Source organism: Jaculus jaculus, chromosome 2 (genome assembly GCF_020740685.1).
Source record: "Jaculus jaculus isolate mJacJac1 chromosome 2, mJacJac1.mat.Y.cur, whole genome shotgun sequence".
NCBI lineage: Eukaryota > Metazoa > Chordata > Mammalia > Rodentia > Dipodidae > Jaculus > Jaculus jaculus.
Genome location: NC_059103.1, coordinates 16,302,754 through 16,326,436, shown reverse-complemented (window position 1 = coordinate 16,326,436; position 23,683 = coordinate 16,302,754). Strand labels below are relative to the sequence as shown.

The following is a 23,683-nucleotide window of genomic DNA, read 5'->3' as shown; positions in this document are numbered from 1 at the left end:
GAGTTTGTTTCCCTTCTCTTATAGCCAGCTAGAGCAGGAATGTAACAGGACTATGGACTTAGCAGGGTCATCCAATGGAAAAAGTAATCCTTATTCAAATCCAGAGCCCTTCTGTTCAAAGTTCCAGCACTTTCTGTGTGCCAGGCAATGAACTGCACAGGTGGTGGGGGACAAAACAGTCATGATCCAACTCAGCAGGAGAGCTGGGAGTCCACAGGCTGGACAGACATGAGGCAGGGCCCAGGAAAACCAGGTTGGGGACATGGCTCAGTCTTAGAATGCTGGCCTAGCATGTGCAGGGACCTGGGTTTAATCCTCAGCACAACATAAACTGGGTGTGGCAGTGCATGCCTATAATCTTAGCATTTGGAAGGTGGAAGCAGGAGAATCAAGAGTTCAAGACCAGGGCTACAGAGATGGCTTAGTGGTTAAGCGCTTGCCTGTGAAGCCTAAGGACCCTGGTTCGAGGCTCGATTTCCCAGGACCCATGTTAGCCAGATGCACAAAGGGGTGCATGCATCTGGAGTTCATTTGCAGTGGCTGGAGGTCCTGGTGTGCCCATTCTCTCTTTGTCTATCTGCCTCTTTCTCTCTCTGTCACTTTCAAATAAATAATTTTTTTAAAAAAAATTAAAAAAAAAGAGTTCAAGACCAGTCTGGACTATATGTGAACCTGTCACCAAAAAAATAAATAAATAAAAATAAATGACCCATAATTATAAATTATGCCAAGTGTAAGGAAGTATAAAAGTGAAGCAAAAGGGCAACGGGCCTGGAGGCAGTCCCTGGGTTAAGCAATGTGGTCAGAAAAAACCTAAGAGACGACACGTCAGGCCAGGTCTAAAGCACTAGGAAGAGCCTATTATTAAGTAGAGGGCAGAGGGCAAGCCACCTAGGAGGAAAGGAATGCATTATGTGCAGTGTCAAGGGAAGAAAGAACTGTGACAAAACGGAGGAAGTCTATAAGTGCTGAAGCCAGCAACCCCAAACTGTATGTAGCCAAAGGAAGTGAATGAACCCATTATGTTTCAAGAGGAGTCTTCAGCACCCCCACCCCATGTTCCCTGCACTGCTGACAACAGTCAGTACGCAGAACCAACTAGGAGTCCTCAACTGATGAGCAGGTAAAGGATGGGCTGCAGAAATACGTAGCGGAATGCAAGTCATCAGTAACCACAAAATAGGATCAGTTATAAAATTTTGAGATTAAAATGGTGGTCACCAGAGTTAGGAGGGGAGGGGAGGGGGGAGGGGAGGGGAGGGGAGGAAAAGAAAGGAGAGGAGAGGAGAGGAGAGGAGAGGAGAGGAGAGGAGAGGAGAGGAGAGGAGAGGAGAGGAGAGGAGAGGAGAGGAGAGGAGAGGAGAGGAGCGGGAAGAATGAGAGGACAAGTGCCAGTATGGGCAGCAAGGAGCCTGGAGGTCAAGGGTGAACATGGGTCTGAATGGTTTTGCATGCCCTGTGGCCCACTGGGAAGGAAAGCAGGAGATACAGGGTAGAGAAGCATGAGAGTCAAGTCACAGGACAGCAGGCCAGCTCCGGACACCTAACAGCAAGGAGCAAGATGGGGCACAGGTGTGAGAGTTAGAAAACGCTACAGCAAATCACTCCTGGGAAAGGTTTTGTAACTCCAACCCCTCCCTTCTCAACACTGCAGCACGGCCTTATTTCCTTGCTGGCCCTGGCGAGCCTCAAGGAGGAGCCCACACAGTCTGCCTTAAGAGGTCTCCACCTACTGTGGGAATTTTCCTGGGAAAATGGAAACAAATACCTACCAAGCCCAGCCTGGGGAGCAATGACAGATGGAAGGACTGATTCCACCCAACTCTGACATGGTGAACCAGTGAGTTTACTGGGCTTACTTATGACAGCATAGGTGAGGGGGTTCTCCTAGGAGTGTGACCCCCAAAATGACCCCTACACCAAAGTCTCACCATAACATGGACGGCAACTTCCTACAGCTGCATAATGGAATCCCTCACCTTCCCCACTTCAGGCAACCATTCACTTTTTATAAACTCTAATGCCTCCTGAGAAGATGAGACCACATGTGTGCAGATGGATCAGAGCCACACACAGCTCGCACAGGAGGGAGCGGCTGAGGCTGCAGGTGAGGGTTCGGTGACCCTCCCCACACCCTGCTACGAGGGCGCATTAACAGGCCCCGTCTTGAGTGTCTCTTGTGGGTGATCACAGCTGCTCTGATGAAGAGGGTAGTAAGTGCTGTTACACTCCTAGGACCGGTCCACACCACCACCCTTCACAAACAGTCATATAACTGCAAGCCTTCACGCCTCTCTCTGTTTGAGAAATAAAGATTTACAGTTTAATTACAGGGAGGCAGGAGGCAGGTGATAATAAATTACATAGGTGGGATGATGAAGTTTCCACGTTCCAGCCAGGTGCACCAGGCCCAGTATACCTCACCTGAGCAGCAGGGGCTTTTCCCATTCTCCTGATTATTTCCAGGGGAAATCTGACAAGAGTATTTTTAAGTCAGAAGTCATTATTAATCTTCTTTCTCATAGGATGCGATAATTTCATTAGCAACTGTTCGGTGCCACCTCATCTCCAGGGGGGACAGCTTTTCTGGTCTCATAGCAATGTAAGAAAAACAAGTGTTACCTACTGTTGACATATTTCAGGCGGCTGTTAACATCTAAGTGTAGGTTTTGCTACTTAAACAAAAAATTCTTCTGAGAGCTTTCAGGCTGTTTGGTTTGAGAAAGGAAAACATTTCCTGTTGAATTTGCAGAACCCAAACCAGAAATCCAAGCATAATATTATAGTATACTGAAGATTTCTTGGTTATGAAGAAAACAGTCTTTCATTCACACATGGACAGTATTCGCAGATTTTATTCACAGATACTCCTCAATAGTATGCCTGAATAGCAGCAATTTTTATTAACTGGGGAAAATTTTAATAAAACTTACCATCTCCAAGGGCTCTAGGGCTAAGGAGATGGCTCACTAGGTAAGAGCACTTGCTGTGCAAGCATGAACATCTGAGATGGCCTGATTTGCCCTGAGTTCAATTCTCCAGCATCCATATAAATAGCTGAGTTTGGCCACACACATCTTTAATCCCAATCCCCTAGAGAATGGAGGCAGGAGAATCACTGCTGGTCAACCAGTCTGACCAAAAATGGTAGGAAGAGACACCATCTCAGGAAGACAGGTGGATGAGCAAAATGAGAGTATTGGACTTTAGTCTCAGGGCTCCACGATATGCACATGGAGCATGTGCATCGGCATACAGCGCACACACCACCACCACCAAAGGGAGGTAGTGAAGGTGCAAAGCCTACTGGCTTGGGTTGAATTTCCCAGAATTTACACAATGCCTGATGCAAAGTGGTACATGTATCTGAGATCCCAACTCCGATCGGGGACAGAGCCAGGAGAACCTGAAGCTGGCAGATAGCCTGACATTCCTTTGCAACCACAAAAGACCCTATCTCCATGAAGGTGGAGCACAGACACCTCAAAGTTGTCTTCTAACTCTCACATATGTGCCATTGGTATGCACATGGGGCTGTGTGCATGCATGCTCACACATGCATGCACACCCCCTCACACATAAAAATTTCCAGTGAACATATTTACAAATAGCTGCATTAGTTAGAGATGGTGGGCATAAGGAGAAAAGATTACCATGAAATTGTTTTACCATGATCATTCTAGCAAACTCTTAGGAACAATAGTCTTTAAAAAGTATCAGGGTTGAAGAGAGGTCTCTGTGGGTGAGAGTTCTTCTGTATTAGCATGAGGATCTGAGTTCAATTCCCCAGTACATAAAAAAGCCAGCCACGGCTATGCACGCCTGTAGCCTCAGTGCTGAAGGCAGTGGAGACAAGAGGATCGCTGGGACTCCCTAGCTTGCCCAGCTAACTGCAAGCTTCAAGTGCAATGACAGATTCTATCTCAAGAAATAAGGCAGAAGAATGACAGAGAACACATGAAGTCCTTCTCTGGCTCCCACACATAAGCACAGGGCGCATACACCTGCTTACACATGCATATGCCATACACACACACACACACACACACACACACACACACGACTAAAGAATTCAAGAAAATATTGGGGAATATATCTGCAACATGTAGCAAAAATAATTCTTTCTAATAATGCTTTAGAAGAAAACTCAACTTGTAAATGTATAGAACAAGAGTATAACCCTGGTAGTGAAGAAATTAATTTTGCACAATATGTGTTTAAAATGTTTACATGTCAGATGTTTTGCTGAAAAATATCAATTCTGTGTGTCTGTGTGTGTGTGTGCATGAGCAAGTGCACACATGTGTGGAAGTCAATACTGAGTGTCAGGTATCTTCCTCAACTGTTTTCCAAATTAGTCTTTGAAATAGAGTCTCTTGTTGAACCTAGAACTCACAGACTCAGCTAGACTGACCAGCAAGCCAGGGATTGTTTTGTCTGGACCATCCCAGCAATGGGATTACAGGAACATGCTGCCACACCTAGCCTTCTCATGGGCTCTGGAAATCTGAATTAAGGTCTTCATGCTTGTGCAACAAGCACTTTTTACCCACTGAGCCATCTCTCCAGCGCCCTACTTTTTTAATTAAAAAATGAGAACAATAAAGCCTACTATCTTACTGTTGCAATCACCTCCAGCAGAGGCAGGCAAAGCTGGGACTCTGGATTTTACCAGAGGCACCAGAGCCACTCTGATGTAAGTGGTGAGAGACCACCTTTCGAGAAGCATGGATCTGTGTGTGTTCCCTATTCCAAAGGTGCAGTTAATTGCTTCTCAGGCTAATTATAGCTGTCTCAGCCCCTCAGACCCATCCTGGCAATTAGGACCTGTCCAGCTTTGTACTACATGATTTCAGGATGTATGACACCAGCCCTCCCCAAGCAGAAGCAGGTGCAATCAGCGATTACAGAGTGACCCGTTGCGTCAGCGCTGCTGTGGGCAGATGCTCAGGGGAAGTGGCAGCTCTGTGGAGCTGTGATCAATGGGCACAGGCGAAGTATCCCAGCAGGCCTTGAGGCAGAACTTGCCTGCATGACTGAGTTCAGTTTCTGCACCTGTGTGTTTGGAGTAACAGCCCTGCTGCGAGGGTGTGAAAAGCCTCAGAGACCCTGCGAGGACTTGGTTACAGGTGCTTGACACAAAACCATCAGCATCTGCACAGGTAGGCAAGGCTCCAGGCATTCATTTACAATACCAAATGGGGTCTTTTCAACATCATTAGGACTCAGCAGGAGCCCAAATTCATGGCAGCAGTTGGGGTCCTGTCACAAAATAGGTCTAGAGGGCTGGGAACATAGCAAGACGTGTGTCATCAAGGTCCATCAGCCCTAGCTCTCTAGGGCTTTCTGAGAAAAAGACATCCTAGTCTAACAAAGTATAAAACTCAACATGGTTCTGTCAAAAACAGTAGCCACTGAAACATTCAATGGAAGGCTAAAAAGAATGCGATAATATTATGTCTATCTTCATATTTAATTAAAAGTAAGCTTACAGCACTTCCAAGAGCAAGGTCATTCCTTGTTCAGCACAAGGCTTCTCTGTGCAAAGCTATTTTGAAAATGGGCAATAAAACAATTCAACTTATGAACACTTAGGAGAGCTACAGTTTCAGTCATGCTACTGATCACAGGCCAGCCCGTCTAGCCCAATTGATGAGGTCCAGACCAATGAGAGACCCTGTCTCAAATCATGAGCGTGCAGCTGGGGGGCAGCCTGACGAGAAGCGACATCATCACCCTGCATTGTCGAAATTCCAGTAAGACGCAGCATTGTGCTGGACTCTCATGGTGCCGAGAGGCCCAGCATCCTTAAAAAGAGCTCAATCACAAGCAAAAGTTTACAGGTTGGAAAGACAGACACAAGAAACTCAATACATAGTAATTCCCCACAGTTCAAGAGACCAGGGAATCATTTTCCCATTTGGAGTAAGCCGAGGAAGGAAAGAGGATGGTGCACTACAAGAATGTCAGGAGAGGGTTGGGAGACAGCTAGTTCAGCTGTTACAAGTGCTTGCCTTACAAGCATGAGGACCCTAACTTGATCCCCAGCTCCCACGTAAAGAGTGTGGCTCGTGTTTCTCATTCCAGCACTGCGTGTAAGAGAATCCCTAGCGCTCACAGGCCAGCCCATCTAGCCCAGGTGATGAGGTCTAGACCAATGAGAGACCCTGTCTCAAAGGAGGGGAAATGGAGGAATAACACAAGTGGTCTTCCTCTGGCTTCCTACATGCACGTGTGCATGCGCACACACACGTGTGTATATACACACATACACGAAGTCAGGGAATTCCAAATAAAATCCAGCATAGTTGTGCACATTTAATCCTAGGAAAACGAACTGAGGTCAGGTGGCCTGGATTTCCAAGTACGGGCCTAGGTTAGTTTCTAGATGGACAGGAGTCCATTTGACTCTCTGCACAGGGCGTGCCATTCAGCTTTTCAAGTGGCACCTTTGGCTTGAGCTCTTTGGAGAAAGAAATACAAGCAGGGCATCAAGAGACCCAGAGGGTCTCAAGACCCTGCACCACCCTGAGCTGTCTGCGTGCGCCTGTCTCGAAGCCCACCCGCCACTCCACTTTCAATTAGCAGCTCCTCGAAAGGAATGAAAGCACTTGCTGAAGAGGATTCAGATGTCATGGGAAGACTGCAAACCCAAACTGTAAATAGCACATTGTGAGTCGCCTGTCACCACCATCAACTCCCACGGGAATCTCGCAGCACGTGGCTATCACAGCCATCTGCTCAGCTCCCCACCAACACCACTGCAAACCACACTCACCCGCCCACTCCCCACTCCCACTCATTACCTGTCATGTACAGACTTGTATGGAGATGGGGTTGCTGTGAACAGAGACTCCCAGCTCTGGGGCTGAAATCCGGTTGCATACAGATAGGCTTGCATTGTCACAGGAAGGGAAGAGTCACAGTAGAATTGGCTCCCAATGGGCAGTTTTAAATATAGGAAACTCTTTCCTATACTCCTCAACTACAAAAAGGGTACTGGCTAGACCCTGTCACTTTGCCCTTGATTACTAAAGCAAGACTTGAAATCATTCCTATTGCTTTGCTTTTTCTTGTTTTAAACTTCTCTAGAAAATATGAACCTTAAGTGACCCAGTAGGTTTCTACACACACACACACACACACCACACACACACACCCACCACACACACACACCCACCACACACACACACACCACACACACACACACACACACACACACACACACACACACACGTACTTTAAAAACAGCTGTTTTGTGGAACATTTCCTACAACTGTCAGAATCACCGAATGCCTTTGGATGAAGGACGCTGCATTGCACATCTACCTGTTTTCTCTCTGTAAGTTTACAAATGACATGATAAAAAAGTTACCATGTCCATTTTTGTTTTAGTCAGGGTGTACAGCGGAAGTGAGAGATGGATGTGTAATCCAATGGCTCTGTAGACCCCCGTTTCTCATTTCTATACTTCACATACATGCTATTCTGAGGTCAAGGGGTTCCTGCTCACAATAACTGGTAGTGACCTGTAATGCTAGCACTTGAGAGGCCGGGACTAGACAACCAGGAATGTGAGGCTTCCTGAGCTCCAGAGCAAGACAAAAGAGGTGAATCAGTGGTTAAAAGTACTTCTAGGCAAGAGTTCAGACCCTCAGAGCCCACCCTCAGCAGACACAGTTAGCATACAGGTCTGGAATCCCCCAAGTCTATGGCAATGGGAGGAGCTCAAAGCTCACAGTTCAGCTAGTCTTGCATTTGCAGAGGCAAACGCAAAGAGGTCCTGTCTCAAACAAGATGTAAGAGGAGGACTGACATCTGATATCCTCTGACTTCCATACACACACACACACACACACACACACGACCTATGCCAAATAAAATAAAGTATGCCCGAGCTCTTTCTCTGGGGATATGGTTAGGGTGTCTTGAAGAGGTGGGTTCCCTGCAAACACATCCATACCATCAGCCCTCTGCAGATTCATGTACAAGTCCTGTCCTTCATCCCCATGCACTCTGCCCCTGGGCTCAGTACAGCTTTGCCAGAAGTCAACTTTGGCTCCCAACATATCCCAGTGGAGACAAAGCCCATCTGGATGCTAGCCACACAGCTTTCCATAATCACTGCTGTACTTCCTAGGTTGTTTTTTGTTTAAAAAAAAAAAACTCTAAATGTCACTTGGGATATTATCATCACTGGCCACACTGCTCCAAAGATCTGTCTGTGTGGCATCAAGTGGTATTTACTTGGCTCTTACAAACATTCAGGGCTGACAGAATATATTGCTACACAATAATGTATGGAGTCAGGAGACACAAAACAAAAATTCTAGGATGGAAAAGAAAAGCAGGCTGCCAAATGCACAGCTTAAAACAAAACAAAAATATCTTTTACTGGCCTTGTAACACTGGAGGTACCAGAACTCAGTTGTCTACGGCAGGAGGATTGCACAAGAACTAAAGTCAGAGACCAGCCAGTAACACAGTGAGTCTTCATGTCAGAAACAGAAAACAACAGGACAAAATCTTCCTATAATTCATTATTAGTGCTAAGCTTATTAATCAAATTGATACCCCAATAACTCTAACCTGCACTCGATATTCAATGGAATGCCTGCACTGGGGACTTCAATACACAGACGCTAAAGAATCTAACTTGCTGGGCTCGTGCTATAATCCCAGCATTTGAGAAGCTAAGGCAAAGGATCACCCAAGTTTGGTGCCAGCCTAGGCTATTGTTACAGTGAGTTCAGGTTAGCCTGGGTTACAGTGTGAGGATCTGTCTAAAAACAAAACAAAACAAAAAACCTTACAATTGTATTTGAATCAATCGAAATTTTCCATTTTTTTTCTTTCTCATTCTTTTCTTAGAAATTTCTATTCTTCTTATTTCTATAGTTTGAAGAAAACCCTACAACTTGAATTCATGAAGAAGAAAAATGAAGAATTATATTTGATAGCACAATTTCTAACCATCACAATTATTGAAAAGCAAGTGAAATCTCAACACTAAAAACTTGAGATTCTGAAGCCTGAGGTAAAAATAGGTTAACTGCAGCTCACTTTTCTTTATACTAGCTCCAGGTACCTTGAGGCAGTCAGCCATTATAACAACTATATTTATGAAACAGCCCGTAGCAAAGTTCTTAAATCTTTTCATTATGCAACTATAATCTCAAATTACTTTCGTGTTTCAAATGCTCTGAATTCTGAATTTCTGTTGGATGAATCAAGCCAGATAAATACCTGTGTGATTTTTGGCCTAGATTTTTTTACCCAAGACTAATTAGCAGGTCTGCAGAAATGTGACATGAAATAGATTCCCTTAATCTTAAGTTACCTATTCTAAATCTTCTTTGCAAGAAGATGTCTTCAATGACAAATATCAGAGTATTCCTGAGACAGCAGAAGCCACTCTGAAATAAAGGGACAGCTTCCACTGACAGTCACCACAGGAGAATTGTCTTCACTCAGGAAGAAAGGCAAGGCAGCTGTGTGCTCAGCCACCTAGCCCTCTGCACGCACTCAACCTCTTGCTCCAGGTATGGCTAACGTGCAACACCCACACAGGAAACCAAAGCAAGCACCTTGCCCGGTTCTACCCGTCACTGTGACTGTAAAGCCTAGGGGCTCTGGGATCAAACCTTCCTCTTAGAAATCAACAGACAGATGGTGGGTACAGTGGTGTGACCCTGCAATCCAAGCACTGGGGAGGCAGAGAGACGTGTGGATTCCTAAAGCTTGCTGGCCAATCGGTCTAGCCTGCTTGGTGTGTTCCAATGAGAGATTTCCTGTCAAAGGAGAATGACACTCAAGGTTGGCGTACACACATACACACTCACACACACACACACACACACAGTGGTGGCTTCAATCAAATGCCCCCTTAAACTCATGTGTCTGAATGCTTGGTCCCTAGCTGGTGACAATGTGGATGAAGCACTGACAGAAGAGGTGTGTTGTTGGGGTGGGCTTAGGGGTGTTAGAGCCAGCTTCCCCTTGCCAGAGCTCAGCTCACTTTCCTACTGCTATTTTCTACCTGCTGTGGCAGAGGTGGCGCCCAGCCTCTGCTCATGCTGTGCTTTCTCCTGCCATCATGAAGCCCCCTCAAGACTGCAAGACAGTGAAAAAGAAAACTTCTTCTCCATCAGCTGCTTTGGGTCAGGTGTTTTATCCCAGCACTGCAAAGGTAAATACAACACAAATTGATGTATGCACATACACACACATACAGACATGTATGTATGTACATAAGTATATGTGTCTGTGTGTGTCTCACACAAGAAACCAATACACATCTGCAATTTATAATGTCAAGCTCTTCCTCCAAGTTGGACTCTGCCATGCAAACTTTTCAGGGAGAAGCAAAGGCCCCTTCCTCACAGTCACTCCCTACCTAGATCAACCAGGAGAAAACTCCTCACAGCATGTAAGGAAGGCATCCCCACATAAGCTGTCCTCACCAACAAGGTCAGTCTACCAGATGCACCTCCTGATATACTCCCAAATTTCTTTCTTTTCCTCTCACATGGTGGTATTTCAATAGGTCACCACTCCTCTGAGAATGCTGCCTTTAATAGAGGCTTCACGAGGAGGACTCTGGGTTTATTCTGATGACCCTTCTTAGTATCTGTCAGAAGAGTGCATACAACGTAAAGATGAGATGACGCCTCCCTCCCCGCAGCCCAGTTCCTCTGGTTCAGTGCACACTGTAGAGAAAGAACAGACTAATGGGCTAAATGGAGACTTAGAAAGCCACTGGAGCCAACCTGAAGAGTCCTCAGAGCTCTCATCAACTTTTCATCATTGCTACTCTATTTTTAAAACCCCTTTGCTTTCTCTGTGTTTTAGACTACAAAGTACTAAATTTTTAAATCATTCCCTGTGGTGTAGAAGTTAGATATATGGAAAGAAAAACTGAGTTTCTTCAATGTTGTGAGAAGGGTTAAATTTTCCCAATGTGGCACTCAGGGAGTCATAACTCTGTTAGCGGGTTTGGCAGCACAAGATGTCCTTGGGTCCCTTAGTGGTTTCACTGTGACTCAGTCTCCCATCCAGAGCATGAAGGTTCTTTGGAGAGGTCCTGTTACAGCTCCCACACCTCCAACTCTAAGTAGGAGGAGAAAACATCCATAGTGTTCTCGTCAGTACAAGCTACAGCTTCTGAGGCTAGGGAGATGCTCAGTGGATGGAGCACTGGCCACGTAAGCATGAGGACCTGAGTTCTGACCCACAGCACCGGCACAGGCAGGCGGGCAGAGTAGTGTGCCTACAATCCTAACACCTAACTGGCAGAGACAAGCTCAGGAGGCAAGGTAGCTAGCCAGCTACACTATCCGATCCAGTTGGTTCAAGGGAAAGACTGCCTCAGTACGTGTGATGGAGAGAGGTTGAGAAAGTCACCTCATGTCCACCTCGGGCCTGAAGACACACACTTTCACACACACGCCAAAAAAGGTATGGAAAAGGTAATATGAGCGCTCCTTTCATGAGCACTTAGTAGCCACATGGGATAGATGTGAGCCTCAGAAGGTCACTTGGGGATTTTTTTTTCCTTTTTTTTTTTGGTCACAACACATAGATCCTTTCATTGTTTTTAATTCCTTTGGGAATTAAGCAAAGTGTTCAAATCCACAACTGTTTGCCAGGCTGACTGCCCGATCAGCATCTTCTAAGTCAGTATGCATTTATATTTAAAAACATAATCCAGCAAATAAGCTAAGTGCCAATTAAAAAGCTTTCTTTTGACAGAATGGAAATATATCACAGGAGCTGAGGGTTTATAACCAGACAAGGGAAAGGAAAGCAATTGGGTTTTAGAACTAGACCTCTTTTTCTCTTAAAGTATATAATTGCACTCTCAGAATGAAAAGATTAGTTGCCTTCAACAGATTCTCTGAAAAAAAAAAAGTCCTATTATTCCCTCTCAACTAAGAAGTAACATCTTCCCATAATTACAGGAAAGCCATGCATTAAGGCGCCTTCTCAGGAAGTGCCATCTCCTAATGAGACACAAACTTAATTCACTCTCCATGTCAGAAATACAGACCAAGTTCTCCCCTCCTCATGCCCAGGCTCACCCAGGGTTTTTCAGACTGTAATTCCTCAGTAAGAGGCATGAAGGACAGTCCATTAATTTGGAAATGGTCCCGGCAAGCTCACTCTTGTATTCAGGCCCCCTTCCAGTTAGGATGGTCAAATGTAGTTATTTCTATCTGTAAAGGGGCAAGGGTAGGAGAAAGGTGCCTGCATTACAAGAATGCTATCTCATCTATGGGAGAAGCTCCTGATAATCTACTCTGGCCATTAAATACTTGTGTCACACCCCTGACCAATGCTCACACAAGAAACGCAATGAGCCATGCCTCCACAAGTGCCTTTCCTCTCCTTTCAATGTCTCCACAGAGCCATCATCAGTTAGACTGACAGACCAAAGTGATTTAGCTCTGTTGTGGTCTTTCTTCAGAGACCTGCACAGCAGTCTATAGTCCCATGCCATACGTGTAAACAACCATGAAGCTAGGAAGAAACAGCCTTAGAAATCCAGTGCCCCGTTTTCCCAGATAGGCATCATCAGGAAGTGAATTGTTTGTGGCTTGATAACAACACACCTGACTCAAAGATGATGACAGCCAGAGGCAGTACCACCTGAAATTACCTCAGTGATCAGGTTCTGATTCCTTTGTCACTAGAAACACAATTCTTCGTAGAATAGTATCTTCTACCATTACATTAGACATCAGATGACAGTTTGTTTTTAAAACCCTTAGACAGGTCAAAGATATGATTCATTCTTGTTTTGTACTTTGCAAAATAATTGCTTTTCAAATGTCTTCTGTAAGACAAAGAGAGCTTGGATTTGAACTATCACTAGCATCAGAAAGTTAACCATTAAGACCAGAAGCTCATCAAATTCCAGACACACCACACTAGTGTTCCTTAATGACCACCAATCCTGCAACACCTGGTGTCACAAAATTCAACCTTGGCCCTCTGAGGACAGAATACAGAAAAGCCAGCAGGAAAGAAGAGAACCAAGGACGAGAACCCACAGCTTAGACTCTGATTGCTATCCTACCTGACAGCGTAAGAAGGGAGCCTTCCCCCTTCATGAGTCTCCTGGTCCTATCTCCCATTGGTGGAGATGATTTGGGATTCTAGTTTCATGCACCACCTGGTGTCCAGCGTTGCATGGGTGCTGAGGATGAAACTCTGGTCACTAGGCTTGCACAGCGAGTACCTTTAACCTATGAACTATCTCCCCGGCCGCAAACCATATTTGAATGCATTGGGACTTCATGTTTTGCTGAGTGTTCTGTCAGAAAGAAGAGAAAGCACTAAACATAATTTCTAGAAATACTCTTAGACCCGTCCCTCCATCTTCTGGTCTCCAGTTCTCTCTCTCCATAACAAATTCCTTAAAGCAAATAAAGGAGACAGAATTTATAAAGGAGAAAAGGCAGACAGATGCTCTAAATATTGACTCTGACCCTCACGACAAGGAGTTCTCAATAAGCCACTAGGAGCCTAGTTTCCGCATCTCTAAAGTAACAATAACTGTCTATGAGGCAGGGCTTTTGAATGGCTTCCAAACTATACCATACACTGAATGCCTGCCCAACAGTTACTACAGACTCTATGACTATAGAGAAGGGTTAATAATGCTATTGTCACTTAAATTTGGTACCCCAAGATTCATGTGCTCCTTTAGAAATGGCGCCCATGGTGAGATGTGAGCATTAGAGCCTTACAAGTCCATTCTGATCCCACCATTCCAGATGTTACTTCAGGGGTACCTACTTTACTCCCCATAAGGCTGAACTCTGACCTCAAAATGTCCATTACATCCTACTGTGCCTTCCGCTCCTCCCAATATTTGAACTAAACAACATCTTCATCCAAACTATATACTCAACTAGATTTCAGTAGCTCGTAGGGAGAGGCTGGGAATTAACGTTCAGTAAGGTGTGCATGACATGACTCTAATGGTCTGTGAGGATGTGGCACTACTGCTTCATATATATGAGACCATTAATTCTGCAGAGAAACACCTAGAAACCAGAATTTACCTGCTCAATTTGCAACATGCTGCACTACAAGCTCAAGTTGTGATGAGCTGTGACTCTTCCTTCTGGTCCCTTCAAGTCATGAGCAGTCCCAACTGTGATGGTTAATCTCAGCTGTCAACCTGACAGGGTCCTTAGTCACCTAGATGGAAGATCTCTGGGCATGCTTGTGAGGGTGCTTCTAGGTTAGGTTAACTGAGGCTGAAAGATCCATACTAGCTGTGACTGTACCAGCTGGGGTAGCAGACTGAGTGACGAGAAGAGAGCTGGATGAGCACCGGCGTTCATCTCCCTGCTTCCTAACTGCACATGCAGTGCAACAGGCTGCCTCACATTTCAGTGGCCACGCCTTCTCTGTTGTGACGGAGTGTGCTCTCAGACCGTGAGCCCAAACAAACCCTTCCTCCCTCAAGTTGCTGTGGTTAGGTTTATTTTTTTTTTTTCATTAAGTAGAAACTTTGTGCGGATACATCATGTTTGCTACCATTTCCCTCCTCCCTGCCCTCCAGTGAGGGCCTTCCCCAGTGGGACTACTGGTGAATTTGATCTTAGCAACAAGAAAAGAAAACACATCACTCAGAAATCTCATAGAAAACACAGCCAGGATGCAGGTAACTTCACAGGTACGGAAGCAGGTTTGTGCAGAAAACAGCTTTGCATCTCATTTTTGAATCCGTCTGATGGTGCGGGGTTACATAGGCAGAAAGGCGTCCCAAACACCAACAGCTATATTAGCTTGTGGAACATCAAAACCCCAATTATCACCAGGGCAGAAAGTCCTGCTACCAGACTTCCATTCAGTCTGAAAATCACAAGGACCAGACTGAGCCATGAGCTACAGGGAACAACAGTGGCACTGAAGGCAGACTCATTGCTCTGCCTTGACTCGTCCACATGGCATCCCTGAAAATATGAACCTTTTGTGAGACCTTACTCACACACACAACCATTTTTAGCACATCAGAGCCATGAGATGCACGACGTATGTGATCAAATGTCTCTGTGCCACTCGTGTTAATGGTGAAGGACCTCTCTGTAGTCAGTCGGTCTGTGTGGGTAATCCAGCCTGCCCTGAGCACCAAGAGCCTTTACATCAAGCTCTGGAGCACAGAGAACATATGACAGAAAGGGCACCAGGCCGCAGTATCAAATGCTCATACAACACCAAGAGTGAGAGTCAATGCTTTTGGATGCAAACACAGAGCTCCGTGGAACAGGCGACCTGGCATCCTACCAAGATCTCCAACCCCTGGGAAAAAGCACAGAGGGGCACGTGGCTCAGGAAGGCCGAGAGAAAGAAACAGAAGCCCAGGCATCCTCACCTGTCGGAGTCCTTTGTGCAGTTTCTTTCTCTTCCCCAGGTGCTGGCACAGGTTGCGGTCATTTTCTCGATCAGAGCTGCAGTGGTGCGGGTGGCTGAGCCTGCTCTTCTTTGAGTGAAAGGACAAGCCATTGGTAAGAGCTTCTCGTTTCTTCTTGGTCAGAGGGGTCTGACGTTTCTCCACACGTTCCTGAGGCTTAAGTGCTACATCTTTCTGTAAAAGAGAAGGAGACAGAAGCTGTGGTTAGGCTGGTGTGCCTAAACTCACAGCCAAACTATAGCCCAAATGGGGTTACTAGAAAGGAGGAAGTGGATGTGGAAACAGGATAAAGTATCTGTTGTGCTTTCAAAGTAAAAGGTCCTCCTCAGGCTCATGTGTTTGTATAAATGGTCCCCAGTTAATGCTATATGGGAAGGTTGTGGAACCTTTAGGAAGTGAAGCCTTGCTGGAGGATGTGAGTCACTAGGAACAGACCTTTAAAGTTTATAGCCTGACCCCACCTCCTGCTCATTCTCTGTTTCTCCAAGATAGATGCCAAGTGCCCAGCAGGCCTCCTGCTCCTTCCTTCTCTTCCTCGCCATAATGGAATGTATCTCCTGTAAACTGTGAACCAAAATAAACCCTCTCCTTTTGTAAGCTGCTTCTGGTCAGGTATTTCGAATACTGTAACTCATGCAATACCTGAAACTAGGAAATACAGCCCTCAATTTGTCTGATTTGCTAATGCCTCCATGAATGTGTGCTTTTTATTCTTATTGGACATCTCACTGAACAAAGCACAAACTAATGATCCAAGTTTTCTGGCAGGGGAGATGGTTCAGTTTTTAAAAGGTGCTTGCTCCTCAAGACTGCTGACCTGAGTTCACATCCCTAGCACCCAGGTAAAGCCAGACAGAAAGTACTATAATCACCTGTGACCCCAATGCACCTATGTAATAGGAGGCAGAGAATCTCAAAGCTCACATGCCAGGTAGACTGGCCTTCCTAACAGCAAAAGCAGTAAGAGAGACCCTGTCTCAAGGAAGGCAGGCAAGAGGGCCAATACCTTGAGGTTGTCCTCTGACCTGCACATGCCCACCATGGCGCATATGCACCCATACACACACACACACGCACACACATACACATTTAAAAAAATTAAAAGGCAGCTTCTTGGGGGTCCGGGATACTGGCTTTCTGTTTGATTCAGTGATAGGGTTGCTACACAATGACACTCTCAGAGGAAGCTCTAGGCACTTAATTTCTGAGCTCTTACATCAATTACTGCGTGTATATTTTATGGGCACTAGGTGGCTGCTTAGTATATAAGAAACTGTACCACTGAAAATACCAGGACCAGGTGGACAAGGGCTAGCAAGAAAGCAACTGTCAATATATGTGATTAACATGTTCCCTTGATACATCATATTTTTTATGCTCAAACATTGCTCTGAGCATCCTTCAATTTTCACACTCTGAAAAGTGTAACAACAATATTATCACCATGGTCAACAGCAAAAAGTCTGTATTGAGCCTGTGGGTGGGTGGGAAGAGCAGGTGGGTAACTGATGTCATGCAGTGAGGACCTCCACCTAGGGAAACTACAGCTCAGAACATCAGGCCATGTGACCAGCAGGGAGCTGAGGACACAGGCAAGTAGCAAAAGGCCTAGAGTCAGTCCACACACAGAGACTTCAGTAGGAGACTTGGAATAAGTCTTTGTAACCCTGAGTCCATGTGCAAAACCAGCTCACAAAATGTCAAATGGCCTGACTTGTGTCATTGAACCCTTAAAAATGTGGTGCACAGTAAATGCTAAAACAAAAATGAGTTCTGTGTTATGGTGCCTCACATCTATAATTCCAGCACTCAGGAAGCTGAGGCAGGTGGGTTATCATGAGTTCAAGACCAGTCTAGTCTACATAGTGAGTTCAGGACAACCTGGACTACACCATCTCAAAATAAAACAAATAACAACAACAACAAAAAAAATAACACAAAACAAATGAGTTGTCACTTGCTTATTTATCAGTGAGTGGATCTGATCCTTCTCACACAGAAAATGCTCCTTCATGGAATCTCACTACCCACAGTTTCTCAGCTCCAGTAGTCTTAAACAGAACATGTAAAACCAAAAACAAGCCAGGTGTATAGCTCATGCCTCTAGTCTCAGCACTCATGAGGTTAAGGAAGGCAATCACTACATGTTCAAGGCTCGGTGGCCTACATAATAAGTTCAGGTCAGCCTGGGCTACAGAGTGAACAAAACCCTCCCTAAAATAGTGTCAAATAAAATTTTCATTTGCCTACTTCTCCATCTCAAAATACCAGTGTCTCTTTCCTCTCTTTTATATCCAACATTCACAAGCCAGTTATCTATTCTGATCCCCAATGACCCAACACTCCCAAATTGACATCCACCCCTAGCCCCATCAGCCATGCCTATAAGTTTGAGATCTTGAGTCTTGCAATGGTCTGGATGTTTGTGTTGCCTTCAACTTTACATTCTGTTGGCTGGAGAGATGGCTTAGTGGTTAAGGCACTGCCTGAGAAGCCTAAGGACCCAGGTTCGATTCCCCAGAACCCACGTAAGTCAGATGCACAAGGTGGTGCATGCAAATGTAGTTCATCTGCAGTGGCCAGAGGCCCTAGCACACCCATTCTCTCTACTTCTGTCTCTCAAATAAATAAACAGATAAATAGATAAAACAATAAAGAAAAACTTTATATTCTGCATCCTAACCACCAGGTGATGGTATGAGTTGGTGGCTCTGTGAGAGGTGACTTCATGAGGGCAGATTATCATGAGTGACACTAGTGACCTTCTGTAAGGGACCCAAGAGCTGTCTTTGCACCTTCTACCATGTGAGCACTCAGTGAGACAGCACAGTCTATGACAAACAAGGCCCTGGCCAGACACCAATCCCAGTGATCCTTTGATTTGTGACATATCCAGCCTCCCACATTATGCGACATATGTTTCTTGCAGTCAATCAAATTTATGATTGGGGAGCAATTTATTTCCTGAGACAGGGTGTAAGGTAGCCCAAACTGGCTATGTAGCAAAGGAGGATGACCTTGAAGTCATGACCCTCTTGTCTCCACCTCTGAGTGCTGGGATTACAGGTGTGTACCTACCACACCTGATTTATGCTGTGGCGAGGATGGAACTCAGCGCTTCATGCCTGCTCAGCAAGCATCCTTACAGCTGAGCTATAACCCAGCTCAGCTTACTACACTTTCTATAGAAGGCTGGATGGACTAAAACAGGCCTTTACCCGGTAGTTACTACTCTACCGGTAGTTTTGGCTTCAAACATCCTCCCTGCTGCTCTCCTTTTTTATTTCACTCAGGGAGATCTTTCTTGTAATGCAAAACATCTGATTCTCAGACCTTCCTTTACCCAACAAATATATATATTTTTTTGTTTTTCCGAGGTAGGGTCTCACTCTAGCCCAGGCTGACCTGGAATTCACAATATAGTCTCAGGGCAGTCTCGAACTCACAGCGATCCTCCTACCTCTGCCTCCCAAGTGCTGGGATTAAAGGCGTGTACCACCATGCCTGGCCCCAACAATTTTTTTTTTTTTTTTGTGTGTGTGTGTGTGTGTGTGTGTGTGTACCCAATGTATACCAAGACCAAACTTAGAACTAATCCATAAAGATGTGACAAGGTAGCTGTGTGTGTGTGTGTGTGTGTGTGTGTGTGTGTGTGTGTGTGTGTAGCCCCAACTTCATGAATGTCAGGACTAAACGGACATGTAATAATCAAATTACACAAGTATATAATTGCAAACTGAATTAGCAGCTTAAAAAAAAAAAAACAAGTAACAAAAATGCTAAACCTGTGCCAAATGCTTTAAACCAGAGCAGAGGGCTGGAGCTGTGGAGTGACCTCTACTTGACCTAGATCAGAAAGGCCCATCAAAGAGAGCAGCTTGAGCAGGAGCCTGGAGGGAGCTGGTACCAAAGTCCATGGAGGAAGGGGAAAGAGCACAGGACCGAACAGCTGGACTCTGCGCCCTGCATGTCATGTCGTCAGTGTTTCATAATAAGCATGGGACACAGGAGGTGGTGGATATATGCTTGCCAAATACATAAATGTGACAAGCAGTTAAAATGTCCCAACCTATAAAGAAAGGTAGTGGACAGAGCACTTAGTTCCATTGATTACAGTGCTCGCGTAGCATGCAGGAAACCCTGGGTTTGATCCCTAGGACTGCATAAACCAGGCATGGTGGCACAGGCCTTTAATTCAGCACTCAGGAAGTAGAGGCAGAAAGATCAGAAATTCAAGGCCAGGCTTGGCTACACAATGACTTAATGTCTGTACTATATGAGACCTTGTAAAAAAAAAAAAAGATTAGAAGTATCCTCAGATGTCTTGAATAAACAGAGCTGCAAGCTAGGAAAGCGGAGAGCAGCCGAGAATCCAGAAGAGTAGCTGAGATGCTGGAAGGTGTGGCACCCCCTCTCCCCCGGCCCCTCGCAAACAGCCAGAGCCCAGGCAAAGGAGAAAGGCCCATCCTGGGAGAAAGGATGAAACAGGTAACGATCCTGCAAGGCGAGTGAGTGGCTGTGCGCTGCACATGGCCTGTCCTCTGCTTCCTGAGAAGGGTTTCAGGGAACAGGCTGAAGCCAAATCAAGTGCAACGGCCAGAGTCCACAGTCCCAGACCTCATGCACTGGTCCTAACCTGTGAGCCATGTGCAATGAATACCTGCTGAATGGAGTTCCTGGGCTAAGTGTCCAGAACCTCCACCGGCTATGCCAGGCATCTGCTCAGCACAGAAATGCTCTGTGTTTACACTTACACTTACACTTAACCAAAACAGTCAGCTCTCATGAACGGGTACTCAGGAATAAGCAGCAGTCCTTGTAGGAGCCAGGTGAGCTCCATCATGAGCCTCTACCACAAACTATGATTAAATCGCGCCACTTCTACGGTAATACACAAACTAACTGCTGGGTGTAAATGCTTTCCTTTGTTACACAACCCACATACTGCCCGGCATCATATGCATGTAGAGCGTCAGATTAATAAACAAATGGTATTTAATAATGTATCAACTGTGCTTTTTAAAAAAAATTATGCTATTCTCTCCATTCTCTTTGGAAGGCAAATCTTCTTTCATACTGAAGGTGCCTCCAAAAGTATATTGAAAATTATGTGCAATTCCATACAAATGTGAATTAATATTTATGAGAGTGTAATTTTTTTCCAAATCCATTTTATTTTCATGTGGCATATTAATCAAGGCATTCTCTGCTGCACTGCAGAACAGCTACACAGAGCAAATGGACCACATGCCGTGACATTAGCTTGCCAGAGACCTGCTGAAGTCTTAGCAAGAGCAGTATAATCATTTTAGCTTCAATTAAATATTGGGATTTTTTTCCACTCTGGAGGGCAGGCGTGGGGTGTGTGTATAGAGGTAGAGGCTTAAAAGGGAAGAGGAAATAAAATCTTTTTCAAAAGTTTTTTTTTTTCATTATGCAAGGTGTATATTTTCAGACAGTAGGGATTTAAAGGTGTGTCTTTATTTATGAGTGTCTAGTCCCTTTGGTACAAAACCCAGATAAACCAGACCACTCTTTATTTACTATCACTATAAACATTTATTGACTGCTTCCTATGTGTAAAGTAAAATCATTATTTAGCATCTTGTTGACTGACTCGAGGAAAATGATTTAAAAAAAAATGCTCCATAGAAGCAATCAAAATCAAAGGCTAAAAGGCTGATTAGAAACCATCACCCTACCGATATTCAGAGCAACTGCCTATGTCTTACATACAAGGACAAGTGTGTACACACCAAGCCACCACCAACCAGGCAATGGAAATTAACTCAAGAATTTCCATAAAGAAACTCAGCCAGTCTCTCAAGTATGGCTTACAGTATGGAGAGGAAGAGTGTAAAATTTATAAAGTAACTTTTCGGGATCAATGAACAACAGTTTTCAAAAGCCTGTTGATTCATTTTTAAACCATGATCTAGGCTTGTGGTTGCCAAGGGAAACTGTCCCTCAGAATGACCTGCAGTGCTTTTAGAAAATGACTGCACCCACATTCTGCAAGGGAAGCATTTATCAGATGGATGAAAGGTGGCAGCACACACCACTTGAAAATCTGAACTCGGCATGAAGACTATCTCAAAGTAAAGGCACTCCAAAAGCAGCAGACACAAGAGACGCGCTCTGCCTTCCCTGCACTAGGAGAAAAGAAACATTATCTCCAGAGAGACAGCTGCAGGAAGTGGCAAGTGCAAGATGCCCAACCTGGAGCAGGAGAGAAGACACCCAGAGAGAGGGAGGCATGGCCCTGAACAACATGTTCTTAAGCAGCTCAACCTTCCCTCAGCCTCCCCAGTATTTTACCTCCTTTTCCAAAACTTCCATTCCTAGCCATCCTTACTGGAGAAAACATTTAACTTCTTCCCGCTTTGAGAGGTCTTTTTCTCTTTTGGAGACGAGGTTTTATGCAAACTAGGCTGGCCTCTAACTCACTATGCAATTGAGGATGATGCTGAATTCCTAACCCTCCTGCCTCTGCCTCCTGAGTACTGGGATTACGGATGTGTGCCACCATTCTTGGCCCTTCTGGGGGTTCTCATTCCCTTACGTAGCTTCCTCATACAAATAAGACATGTGTCTTTTCCTTTGTTAATCCAGTCCAGGTTGATTCAGTTACAGACTCAAGCACAGGGCGAGGAAGGGTTGGAAGGAGGAAGGGTGAGGAAGAGAATGGGAAATCTGCTTCCAGGCATTCATTCAACAACCAAGGAAGAAGCAGGAAAGAAAGCTGCCCACCACCAGCAGGAGCCCGACTTGACACATTTGTTGGCAAGAGAGGGGGCAAGCGTATGAGCCATGCACAGTGGCATCAGTTCTACAAACAAGGAGAACTGTGTGACTTTTTAGGTCTCTGGATATGGAAGGTAGGGAGACAGCAGCGCATCCCACGGGAGGCTCAGACACCCACTAACCAAAGCCATTTCCTCCACAGCAGCCCTCTCAAGAACAGGTGAGCTGGCTCCTGACTTCCCCTTCTCCGCAATTACAATCATCTACCCACGACTTGATCTGCCACGTGTGACTTTCAAAATGAGAGGGTTCCGCATTGTGCAAACTCAGGGAGAGTCACAAATTATAGATGAAACGGTACAGGTTGCAAGACCCCATCTGCCCATTAGAGATGAAGCAGAGACAATAGAAATAAGGGTGCAATATGCCTGCCTTGCAGAAAATGAGTTTTGGAAAGAGCCACTGAGGTTTTTGGGTTTTTTTCCCTAACTAAACCAACATGAGGAAAGCTCATGTCCCTGGGACAGAGCCCCCATGTTATGCGTATCCTCATGTGTCCATGTATGCCTGTGTGTGGGAGGGAGGGCTGAAACTCTCACAGGATGCCTTCACTGAGATGCTTGATCTCAGGGACTTACTCAGAAATAACAAAGAAACTAAGAGGAAAAAAAAAAAAAAAACGGAGGCTCTGTCACTGTCGAGTGGCATTCATGGCTAGGGTGCTGCTGTTGTAGTCTGCTGAGTCTCTTGTCAGTTTATTGCATTTGTACCTGCTTTAGAATGTTTTTACATTAATACGATGCATCAGTGCAAAAAATGTGCAAAAGTGCATTGTGACAAGAAGTGAGCACTTTGATGACTCTGTGTGATTGTGTTCACACTGGTCCCCCAACTTTGGACTTCTGAGCAAAAGACTTAAGAATAGACTTGTAGGACCTGCAGCGTTTCAGTAGACAAGTATGCACAGAAATTTGTGAATATATACTAAAGCATTAAAAAATCAATCACACTGGGCGTGGTGGTGCACACCTTTAATCCCAGCACTCGGGAAGCAGAAGTAGGAGGATCGCCATGAGTTCAAGGCCACCCTGAGACTACAGAGTTAATTCCAGGTCAGCCTGGGCCACAGTGAGACCCTACCTCGAAAAACCAAAAAAATCAATCACAGGACTGGACAGATGGCTCAGTGGTTAAAGGAACTTGCTTGCAAAGCCTTCCATATCCACATAAAGCCAGACACAAAAAATGGGGCATGCATATGTCTGGATATCATAGGCAGTGGTAGGTCCTGGTGTGCCCATTCTCTTTCTCTCTATTTCTTATACACACATTGATAAATTTAAAACAATATTAAAAAAAATCAATCTCAGGCCTGGGTTAATGGTTAAGAACACTTGTTGCAAAAACATGAGGGTCTAAAGAAGGCCCAGGTTTGATCTTTTTGTTATTGTTGTTTTGTTTTGTTTATCAAGGTAGAATCTCATTCTAGCCCAGACTGACCTGGAATTCACT

General features: G+C 45.1%; 1 protein-coding gene across 6 annotated transcripts in view; it reads right to left on the bottom strand.

Annotated features, from left to right (window-relative positions):
* Auts2 (activator of transcription and developmental regulator AUTS2) overlaps nt 1-23,683 on the bottom strand; it is a 1,279,269-nt gene that overhangs the window by 935,074 nt on the left and 320,512 nt on the right. For all 6 annotated transcript variants that reach the window (XM_045144589.1, XM_045144590.1, XM_045144585.1 and 3 more), the window contains exon 2: nt 15,389-15,601. In XM_045144589.1, the coding sequence (XP_045000524.1) occupies nt 15,389-15,601 (213 nt within the window). The remainder of the gene's footprint in view (nt 1-15,388; nt 15,602-23,683) is intronic.